The sequence below is a fragment of the Astyanax mexicanus genome, chromosome 7 (genome assembly GCF_023375975.1).
Source record: "Astyanax mexicanus isolate ESR-SI-001 chromosome 7, AstMex3_surface, whole genome shotgun sequence".
NCBI lineage: Eukaryota > Metazoa > Chordata > Actinopteri > Characiformes > Acestrorhamphidae > Astyanax > Astyanax mexicanus.
Window position 1 is genome coordinate 57,140,408 of NC_064414.1, and position 12,093 is coordinate 57,152,500.

Here is a 12,093-nt window from a genome sequence, read left to right on the forward strand (position 1 = left end):
CTGATTCTGGTTCTGATTCTGATTCTGGTTCTGATTCTGGTTCTGATTCTGATTCTGATTCTGGTTCTGAAGGTCAGTGAGAGCAGTTTAGGTCAGGTCCAGCAGCACACCTGGCTCTGATGCTCCGCCCCTTCAGTACCCGGATCAGGAGTGTTAAATCAGGTTAACTGTACAGTGGCGGAGTTTAAGGCAGCAGCGCCGCCTGCGGTCTGAAACGCTCACTGCACTGCTCTATTACATAACAATAATAATAATAATAATAATAATAATAATAATAATAATAATAATAATAATAATAATAATAATAAAAATAATTAAATAATAATAATAAAAATAATTATAATAATAATAACAATAATAATAATAATAATAATAATAATAATAATAATAATAATAATAAAAATAATTAAATAATAATAATAAAAAAAAATTATAATAATAATAACAATAATAATAATAATAATAATAAATGATATTTTAAACCGTTATTATCGTGAACTGCAGAATAGTAGTGCTTAATATTACATATTAATAAATTAATAAAATTAATAAAATAAGATAATATGATTTTATGGCTGTGAGTTGATTGATGTACATTACTTACTGAGACACAAAAGAGCCAATGGGGCCGCAGGGATGTGGGGTATGAGTGCAGTGGGCGTGGCCTGAGTGATGGGTGATGGGGTGGTGTGTTTGTGTGTGTGTGTGTGGGGGGGGGGGGTTTGGGGGGGTAATGTAGAAAACTGAGCTTTAGTTCAGATCTGCAGTTCAGCATGGAGGTGAGTTTATAACAGCCTTGATTTATTTAATCAGGTAATTTTATTAATACTGAATGTGAGCGTGCAAATTATTGAAATGTGCTGCACAGAAAATTCTTCTTCTTCTTCTTCTTCTTCTTCTTCTTATTATTATTATTGAGATTAAATATAGTGTATGGAGGTTTTAGTGTTGGAGAAAACTGTGGGAGTGTTGTGGCTGTTTATATTTTTATTTTTTATGTAACTACAGCAGAGAGAGGCTGGGTGTTGGATGGCGTGATGAGTTTTCAGTCCGTATTCCTCTCAGATTCCCCTTGTAAAAGTATACTTAACATGGAAAAGATAAAGAAAATATGTACTTAAAAGCATACTAAATGTACTATTTTGGCAACTTAAGTATATTTCAGTTGTAATTAGGCTGTATTTAAATACAACATAAAATCATTTTTTCTTTTTTTTGTCTAAACTGCAAACTTATAGCAAATAGATTTAAGTATGTGATTTTTAAACATCATTTTTAAAACACTTGAAGTATATTGTTAATGTACAACTTTTTGTATTGATGCACATAAAGTGCACACCTTAGTGCTACTGGAACAATAACCTATTCTAAAGTTCACTTTAATCAGTGTTTAATGCCACTATATATTTAGTCTATCAACACAAATTTAACTTAAGTATAAGCATATTGCTTTAAATACATTTGATGGAAATGCAGAGAAAACGTTTATTTATTTACTTATTTTTTACTAATTTGAAGATACTTTTAATGCTCTTAAGTAAACTTCCTTTTCACAAGGGTCACACAAATATGAAGCTAAAGTCAAGCTAATATTAATGAAGCTAACAAATAATCAAAGCATATATTCTTAGCATTATGCTAACTGTCTGTATAAATCATCTCTCTACTCTTACCTTCATATTAAGAAGTCCAGTTCCACCTTAAACAGTGCAGCAGTTCTACTGTCTGATCCAGAAGAACCTCCACATGACTTTAAGACTTTAAGAGAATTGTGGAGAACCTCACAGTTAACGGGTTAAACACCATCCGATCCGTCTGGAACACGGTTCTGCGGTTCTGCAGGGAACTCTCCAACACTCTAATAATCCTCATATTTAACTTTAACCTCGTTCAGAGCTAACTGGAGGGTGTAGATTTTTATTCCTCGCTAAGCTAACACATTACATCAGCCACTAATAGATGGAGCATTAGCTTCTCTTAATTTCTGTACACATTAGCATTTTAGCTCATTTTATTGTTGGTGTGGATTATCTTTCACCGCTTGCTTGATACTTTAGCCTCATAACTCCAGTGCTGGTTGTTGGAGTAAAAGCTTCTCTTAATTTTTAAAATTAATTCAGTGTTTGTGTTTGGAGATTAACCTGTATTGCATGTTAGCTTTATTAGCCTTGCAGCACCAGTGTAAAACAAAGGCATCTTTACTGACAACAAAGCGTCCATTCACTCTTCTGTATGGCGTCATCGCTGTGTGTGTGTGTGTGTGTGTGTGTGTTTTGTGTGTGTGTGTGTTCTCTGTAGACCCTTTGACAGCTCCAGAATTAGCATTAGAACACTATTGTTCCCTCAGAACCCTGTTTACTCCCCTGTTTACAGAGTGTTTACAGGAGTTTTTGTTTGTAGGCGACTGTCGCTCCAGACGATGCAGACATGGGAACTGTAAACAAGGTAAATCTTAAATCTTTAATTTATTTATATTAACATTATCACTCAGAGAATGTGTGCTTGATTTATATTCTCCATCGTAGCAAAAAATAATTTTAGGGAGATGTCCCTTACTTTTACCAGACATGGATATACTTTAGAGTAGTCTGAGGATAAATGAGTTTTGATGGGGGCCATGATGCTCCTGAATGCATCCCATCCAGGAGGGGAAAAAAACACTGCCCGCCCACACTAAAACCTGATTGGCTGAGTCTTTGTAGAGAACAGACCAATCAGAACCCTCTCTGTTTTGCATGCAGTTCATGAATATGCACATGAGGGGAATGCCTTTCTCTCCCTTTCTTTCCTGTATGCGATTGGGTAAAACTCTGTGTCGCTTGCGTTTGTGTTTGTGTTCACTCTTGGGGCATCAGGGAGCCGTTATTGATTGAATTCTGCAACCATATAAACCATACAGTAACTCCACAGCATCCACCTGAAACAACATCACCACTACTATCTAGCAAGCCAAAGGTACCATGAAAAACCTTTGAAACCCTAGCAACCACCGTATTAGCAATGTCCTAGCAATTTGTTGAAACGCCCCAGCAACCACTTCACAACCATAAACTGTAGCAATATATTCAAGCAAAAACCCAGAAACCTTAAAAATGAACCAGAATTAAATCAGTGATGGTGTAAAATGCTACATACGGTAATTTAACAGGCGCCATAACCCACTAGCGTCCCCACTTTAGTGCAGGGCCTGACCACCAGGGGGCGCAGCAGCACTACTGCAAATAGGATTTTTAGGACGGGGGTCATTTTAATGAGGATCCCAGAACTGCACGGCAGCTGAAAGTGTTAATATGATAAACATTTTATTATTATTTAATTGTTATATAGAATAAACCCATGTGTGACTCACTGAGAGTGTTTACTGTTAATAAACTGAGGGCTGTTTATATCAGGACCTGTCCGGCTCCAGCGGGACGTCCTGCCCCGGGAGCAGCGGGACGGACTGTGGGTGCGGGACGGGACCCTGCTGTGAGGATACAAGCTGCTTCATTTATTACGAGCTGTGGTGTGAGTACATACACACACAAACACACACATACATATATCTATATATGGAAAATATTATAACATAATATTATACACAAACACATTGTAATGAATACCAGGACCAGGGGAGACAAAAACAGGCAGAGTCAAAACCAAAAGGGCAGCAAAGAATATGAACATACCTAGACAGTGGTCGATAAACAAGCAGAGTTCGGTACACAGAATATCCAGATAACAGGGAGCAGGCAAGAGAGGAGAAATAGTTCAGTAACAGTAAACCAAACGAACTAAAGAGAAGAGACAAAAGAGTAAACGAGGCAGAAACCAGGTCAGAAAACCGGGAATCAGAGACGAGATAGAGACTTAGTACAGAGCAAGAAATCTAGATAATACGCAGCAACTAGAGAGTTTCACTGAGGGAGTATTTATACTAGGTAGCTCAGGTGAAAGTGATCAGAGTCATGTGATCCTCAGAGTCACTGTAGTTCTGAGCCTGAGGCTGCTGGGAAACTGAGTCTTTAGGCAGAGAGGCTTCAGGATCAGGCAGATTGACAGAGTGACAATTATCAAAAAATATCTGCACCCAGAAGGAACTGACTGACAGGAATGAAGCTTGGTGGGTTAATTTACTGGTTGAATTTGAATCTTCACAAAAAAGGTCAGATCTTCACTTTTGCTCACCACTGCTTCACTACTGATCAATCAATATTACCCTAAATATTAGAATAAATTTATAATCATTTATTGATCCTGATCACTTTTATCTTCCTTCTGATTAGAATTACAATCCCACACTTCCCTCTGGGAGCAGATATTTAATTGATGATGAGCGTATAAGATTTTTTACTACACATAGTAATATATGAAGTGTGTGTGTATGTGTGTGTGTGTGTGTGTGTGTGTGTGTGTGTGTGTGTGTGTGTGTGCAGGGTTCTGGATGCTCTGGACGGTTCTGATCGTGTTGAGCTGCTGTTGTGTTTTGAGACACAGGCAGGTGAAGCTCCGCCTCCAGCAGCGGCGGCAGAGAGAGATCGAGCTGATGGTTTATCAACGAGCCTGTAGATACACACCCCCCCACCTGCAGATCAGTACGACACACACACACACACACACACACACACACCCCCACCTGCAGATCAGTACGACACACACACACACACACACACACACACACCCCCACCTGCAGATCAGTATGACACACACACACACACACACACACACCCCCACCTGCAGATCAGTACGACACACACACACCCCCCCACCTGCAGATCAGTACGACACACACACACACACACACACACACTATACACCCCCCCCCACCTGCAGATCAGTACGACACACACACACACACACACACACACACACACCCCCACCTGCAGATCAGTACGACACACACACACACACACACACACACACACCCCCACCTGCAGATCAGTACGACACACACACACACACACACACACACACCCCCCCCCCCCACCTGCAGATCAGTACAACACACACACACACACACACACACACCCCCACCTGCAGATCAGTATGACACACACACACACACACACACACACACACACCCCCACCTGCAGATCAGTACGACACACACACACACCCCCCCCCCACCTGCAGATCAGTACGACACACACACACACACACACACACACACACTATACACACCCCCCCACCTGCAGATCAGTACGACACACACACACACACACACACTATACACACACCCCCCACCTGCAGATCAGTACGACACACACACACACACACACACACACACACTATACACACCCCCCCACCTGCAGATCAGTACGACACACACACACACACACACACACACACACACTATACACACCCCCCCACCTGCAGATCAGTACGACACACACACACACACACACACTATACACACCCCCCCCACCTGCAGATCAGTACGACACACACACACACACACACACTATACACACCCCCCCACCTGCAGATCAGTACGACACACACACACACACACACACACTATACACACCCCCCCACCTGCAGATCAGTACGACACACACACACACACACACACACACACACTATACACACCCCCCCACCTGCAGATCAGTACGACACACACACACACACACACACACTATACACACCCCCCCCACCTGCAGATCAGTACGACACACACTACACACACACACACACACACACACACACACTATACACACCCCCCCACCTGCAGATCAGTACGACACACACACACACTATACACACTATACACACCCCCCCACCTGCAGATCAGTACGACACACACACACACACACACACACACACACTATACACCCCCCCCCCACCTGCAGATCAGTACGACACACACACACACACTATACACCCCCCCCCCCCCCCCACCTGCAGATCAGTACGACACACACACACACACAGACACGCACACACTATACACAAGACTTTCATTGTTTTTCACTTTTACCAGACATGGATATACTTTAGAGTAGTGTGAGGTGAAATGAGTTTTGATGGGAGCCATGATGCTCTTGAACGCTTCCCGTCCAGGAGGGGAAAGAACACTGCCCGCCCACACTAAACACTGATTGGCCTGTTTTCTGCAAAGCCAATCAGAACCCTCTCTGTTTTACAAAAAGTCTGTGAGGGTTCTAAATTCCAGGAGATTTGTGGCATCAGGGAGCCGTTATTGGTATGCAGTAAACTCCCATAATTTCCAGGAGAGTTCAGAAATCTGCTATAACCCCCATCAGTACAACACACACTATACACACACACACACACACACACACACACCTCAGATCATCACTCAGATCTGAGTAGATCAGATTTAGTGTAATCTCTGTTTCTCCACAGGTTACCTCGGTCCCACCAAGCTGCCGTCCTATGAGGAGGCTGCAGCCGAGCTCAGAGCTCCACCCCCTCCGTACAGCGCTGTGTTTGTCCTGCAGGGCGGCGCTCTACTCTCCTCCCGCAGCTCCGGGACCTTTAGCTCCTCCTCCTCCGAGTCCAGCTCTCTGTTCTCTAGCTCCGCCCCCACGGACGACCTGCTGACCAGCAGCGCCACCACGCCCAGCGACTCCGTGCCCTGCTTAGCTCCACCTCCCATAGCAGAAGAGACCAATCCTGAACAGTCGGTGTGTGGGACAACACTGTTGCCACACCCACAGGAGGTGGAGTCTATCTTACACAAAGAAGGCGGAGCCGAGGAGAGAGCCAGAGCCCCGCCCTCTGCCGGCAGACACGCCGCGTTCTCCTCCAGTGTGTCGGTGCTGGAGATTGAGGGGCGGGGCAGCGAAGAGGACCTGAAGGAGAACAGGTTCCGGATGCGCACTCTGACGGGCGACTCCGGGATCGAGGTGTGTCGCTGCAGAGTGATCCAGGAGGAGGAGGAGGACGAAGAGGAGGAGGAGGGGCGTGAAGTGGGTGGAGCTTGGCCTATCCATGATAGTGTGGACTGTCCACGGCGGACTTTTTCTGACCAATCAGAGCTCTCAGCGGTGGGCTGCAGTCATTGCGGCTCCGCCTACTGCAAGCAGAGGGGCGGAGATTCCTCAGTTACAGTGGAATCCTTATAAAAACAACCAATGAAATGTGTGAAAGGAATTATTTGTAAATGAAACATATTTTTAAATTTGTATTTTATTCCTCGATTAGCTGCGACGCATTTAGCACTTCTTTAGATTTACGCTGCTAACAATGCTAACAGATACCAAAATATATGCCTTATCAATTAGCCTGATGCTAATAATATTTTGTGTCTGTGTTTTTTAAGCTTTTTATTTATTATTATTCCTTTAATGCAGCAGCAGCGCCTCCTGTGGCAGTGTTTATAACACTTTATAAAAACACTGAGCTTTTGCTCAGTCTTACCTCCATATCCCAAATCTCCATTTATTACTCTGTAGGTAGAAGTATAGATACTCATGTTTATAAAATACTTCTGTAGAAGAATCAACTCAAGCTTTTTATTCTTTAAGTAAAAGTGTAAAAGTACTGGATTCAAAAATACTTAAAGTATAAAAGTAAAAGTAATGTAAGGAGAAAAATTAAACCCATTAAGAACAGAAGCTTAGGCCACGCCCACAGAGTCCTATAGTGCACTACACCCCCTAAAAGCTATAATGACTATAATAATGTTAAAATATTAAAATGTTAATGTTGATAATATAATGTGGGATTTTGCACTCGGCTGTTCTCTAGTGTTTCAGCTGCATATATGCTGATTATAAATGAATGTATTTTAGTAGAATAAAGTAAATATATTAAAGAGGTTTAGTTGGGCTGGAGTTTATCTGGAGTTCTCTTGAGTCTCTGCAGGATCATCTTCATACGAGACTACATACGCCTGTGATGGATCACAGTATAAACCAATAGGGAGTGGGAATGGTATATGTTTATACTTCTCTACATCCAATCACAATCAGATTCTCTCTATCTGGATGGAGAGATTTATCTGGATAGGGGTTTTATTGAACGATGAGAAGCCGGAATAAAAACCTGCTGAAATGAAACAGGAGTAACGAGACTGATTTTATTAAAATATAAGGAGGAGAAAGTTCAGATAATTGTGAGAAAATGTAAAAATAATTACTGCAGTAAAGTAGAGATAATCTAAATATTTATTACATCACACCTCTGCCCACTGTTCTATTTAAAACGACACCAAAGCGCTCAGATTTTGGCTACATTTATCTGCAGTTTTCATGTTTTTATATTGTTTTATTAAAAGACGTGAACAGAAAAACAGAACAGCACAAAAATACAAACTGGACACTTTATTACATAAAAAGAATTCTAATAAAGTGGATTTTTGGACACACCCTCACACACACACAGAAACAGTGGGGAGAATATGGAGTGAATAGTGAGACCCAGTGACTGACACACATCATGACATCATTGTGTGTGTGGTTATGTGTGTTTGTGTGTGTGAGTTTGTGTGTTTCTGTGTGTGTGTGTGTGTGTGTGTGTGTGTGTGTGTGTGTGAGTTTGTGTGTGTGTTTGTGTGTGAGTTTGTGTGTGTGTTTGTGTGTGAGTTTGTGTGTGAGTTTGTGTGTGTGTGTGTGTGTTTATGTGTGTGTGTTTGTGTGTGTGTGTGTGTGTGAGTTTGTGTGTGAGTTTGTGTGTGTGTGTGTGTGTGTGTGTGTGTGTGTGTGTGAGTTTGTGTGTGTGTGTGTGTGTGTGTGTGTGTGTGTGTGTGTGTGTGTGTGAGTTTGTGTGTGTGTTTGTGTGTGAGTTTGTGTGTGTGTTTGTGTGTGAGTTTGTGTGTGTGTGTGTGTGTGTGTGTGTGTGTGTGTGTGTGTGTGAGTTTGTGTGTGTGTTTGTGTGTGTGTGAGTTTGTGTGTGTGTGTGTGTGTGAGTTTGTGTGTGTGTTTGTGTGTGTGTGTGTGTGTGTGTGTGAGTTTGTGTGTGTGTGTGTGTGTGTGTGTGTGTGTGTGAGTTTGTGTGTGTGTTTGTGTGTGAGTTTGTGTGTGTGTTTGTGTGTGAGTTTGTGTGTGAGTTTGTGTGTGTGTTTGTGTGTGAGTTTGTGTGTGTGTTTGTGTGTGTGTGAGTTTGTGTGTGTGTGTGTGTGTGAGTTTGTGTGTGAGTTTGTGTGTGTGTTTGTGTGTATGTGTGTGTGTGTGTGTGTGTGTGTGTGTGTGTGTGTGTGTGTGAGTTTGTGTGTGTGTTTGTGTGTGTGTGTGTGTGTGTGTGAGTTTGTGTGTGTGTTTGTGTGTGAGTTTGTGTGTGTGTTTGTGTGTGTGTGTGTGAGTTTGTGTGTGTGTTTGTGTGTGAGTTTGTGTGTGTGTTTGTGTGTTTCTGTGTGTGTGTGTGTGTGTGTGTTTGTGTGTGAGTTTGTGTGTGTGTGAGTTTGTGTGTGTGTGTGTGTGTGAGTTTGTGTGTGAGTTTGTGTGTGTGTTTGTGTGTGTGTGTGTGTGTGTGTGTGTGTGTGTGTGTGTGTGTGTGTGTGTGAGTTTGTGTGTGTGTTTGTGTGTGTGTGTGTGTGTGTGTGAGTTTGTGTGTGAGTTTGTGTGTGAGTTTGTGTGTTTCTGTGTGTGTGTGTGTGTGTGTGTTTGTGTGTGAGTTTGTGTGTGTGTTTGTGTGTGTGTGTGTGTGTGTTTGTGTGTGAGTTTGTGTGTGTGTGTGTGTGTTTGTGTGTGAGTTTGTGTGTGTGTTTGTGTGTGAGTTTGTGTGTGTGTTTGTGTGTGTGTGTGTGTGTGTGTGTGAGTTTGTGTGTGTGTTTGTGTGTGTGTGTGTGTGTGTTTGTGTGTGAGTTTGTGTGTGTGTGTGTGTGTTTGTGTGTGAGTTTGTGTGTGTGTTTGTGTGTGTGTTTGTGTGTGAGTTTGTGTGTGTGTTTGTGTTTGTGTGTGTGTGTGTGTGTGTGTGTTTGTTTGTTTGAAGTTTTTGTCTGATAAAATTAGGCAGTGAGCCCTGGCGACTAAGTGTTTCCAATAATGTGGCCACTGAGTGGAAGCATACGGTGATATAATAATTCTAATATATAATTATAATTAAAAAACCTAAAAACAGATACAAATAAAATGATAGATAATGATGAATGGATGGACAAATAAAGATAAAAATTAAAATAACCTAAATTATATTAAAAAGGTACTTAGTTAAAAATAATAGCATATTTCTGTATGATTGTGTGTACAGTACGTCGTGGGTACGTTATATTCTAATTCTCTTTACAGACTGAACCTGATGATCAGCGGGACGCAGATCTGTTTAGTTGGTTTTTGTCTCCATCGTGTGGCCGGAACCGGAACAGCACCGAGCGCCCCTGTAAACAAACAGCGAATAAAATAAACCTTTTCCGTTTACAGACCTGCTTCAGGTTTTATACTCTATTATAATACTTTTTATTTAACCAAATATTTTTCAATACAATTTTATGATACCTAATATGATTTTCAGTTTGTTAAATATCGACAACTCTCTAAATTAATCGCCTAAATAAACTAATGTTTTCAAGTTTTTCAGGAAACAAAAACAAAAACTAAAGTGTATGAGGAGATGATTTAGGCAAAAAAGTAAATTATTATTTTTTTCGGAAAATGACGATATATAGCTTATAATGTAATTTATAATATAACAATGATGATAACCTTAAAGTCCTGTATAGTATCCTGTAGCTGGTTTAAACTTTACATGTTTGGTGTAAATAAGTAAATTAATTCTTTACATAAACAGTTAAACAAACGTTTTCAGCTTTTTTGGATACAATTTCAAAAAAAAAAAAAAGAATTACAATTATACACAGCAAGGTATTACAGTTTTTCTCAATGGGTTTGGTACATTTCTCAGATCAGAACTGAAGTTCTCAAAATAGTTCATTCAATCTTCACATTTCTGTGTCACTTGTGCACATCAGAGTTGCATTTCTTATTGTGTTTCACATTTTGCAAATGCGTTTGTCATTCATGCAAATGTTCATTTACATTTTTCAGCTGTTTTTTTGCATTATACATTGCTTATGTCGTCAAAATGTATTGTACTGAATATCTATGCAATAGTCTTTCCCTCCAGAACATTTAGGCTTTAGGTCATTGCCTCGGTCATTACATTCAAAAGTGCTGAACAGGTTATCATCATCTCTCAACTATTTGTGTTTGGACAATATATTATCCCAGAATTAATTATATTACACAATTACCCCACAATCAGTCAGACAGGCAGACAGATAGACAGTCAGCTAGACGGAGAGACAGACAGCGAGTCAGCTGGACAGACAGACAGACAGACAGGCAGACAGAAAGTCAGTTAGACAGACAGACAGACATTTACTCAGACAGGCAGACAGATAGATAGACAGTCAGTTAGACAGACAGACAGACAAACAGACAGATAGATAGATAAATAGATAGACAGTCAGTTAGACAGGCAGACAGACAGACAGACAGACGGACAGACAGATAGATAGATAAGTGATAGATAGATAGATAGATAGATAGATAGATAGATAGATAGATAGATAGATAGGTGTATACTGTAAACTGTATCGTGGTTATATACAGTAACATTGCTGGACACGCCCACCACTCTGACGCCACAGTTTGTCACCTTTAAACAGCTCGGACTGTAAAAAGTGACACCTGATTGGACCGTCCCATGTCGGCACCACCCCTTCAGCAGCCAATAGGCTGCACCGTGGGAGCCACGTGACGTGCTGCAAAGTTAAAAACAGTGTGTTTACCTGCAGCTGCTGCGCTTCATTAGGAGCTCTGAGCGGGTTTAGTGCAGCAGTCCAGAAATACTATACAATACTCAACTATACTCCAATATATTCCAATATACTCCACTTTACTCCATTTACACAGGATCTAATCCGGTTCAGGGAGCTCCGCAGGGTGTGATATAAACCTGTTAAACCGACATTTATCTGATCTGAAGCTGAAGCTGCGGAGACTCATCAGATCCGTTCAGTTCAGCCCGAAGCTCCACCAGCCCGTAGCCGGACAGACCCCCCCCCCCGTCCCCCGGGCTGAGCTCCGTCAGCAGGCCGGTTACAGCAGCGCGATGGCGGCCGAGGTGGAACAGTGGAACTCCGCTGCGGTTCAGGCCGACGGTGAGACTCTGCTGCTGCTGAACACGGAGCTGCACATTAAATATAACATT

The 12,093-nt window shown here is 41.6% G+C and overlaps 2 protein-coding genes across 2 annotated transcripts in view; both read left to right on the plus strand.

Annotated features, from left to right (window-relative positions):
- Positions 1 to 723: 723 nt before the first annotated feature.
- LOC111196887 (WW domain-binding protein 1) lies at positions 724 to 7,598 on the plus strand. Its single transcript, XM_022686283.2, has 5 exons — positions 724 to 779; positions 2,401 to 2,445; positions 3,393 to 3,507; positions 4,416 to 4,574; positions 6,346 to 7,598. The coding sequence occupies exons 1-5, from the start codon at positions 774 to 776 to the stop codon at positions 7,065 to 7,067; spliced, it is 1,047 nt and encodes a 348-aa protein (XP_022542004.2). The 5' UTR covers positions 724 to 773; the 3' UTR covers positions 7,068 to 7,598.
- Positions 7,599 to 11,672: 4,074 nt separating this feature from the next.
- pdcd4a (programmed cell death 4a) overlaps positions 11,673 to 12,093 on the plus strand; it is a 21,501-nt gene continuing 21,080 nt past the window's right edge. Inside the window, exon 1 of the mRNA XM_022686265.2 lies at positions 11,673 to 12,043. Within this exon, the coding sequence (XP_022541986.1) occupies positions 11,995 to 12,043 (49 nt within the window). The 5' untranslated portion in view covers positions 11,673 to 11,994. The remainder of the gene's footprint in view (positions 12,044 to 12,093) is intronic.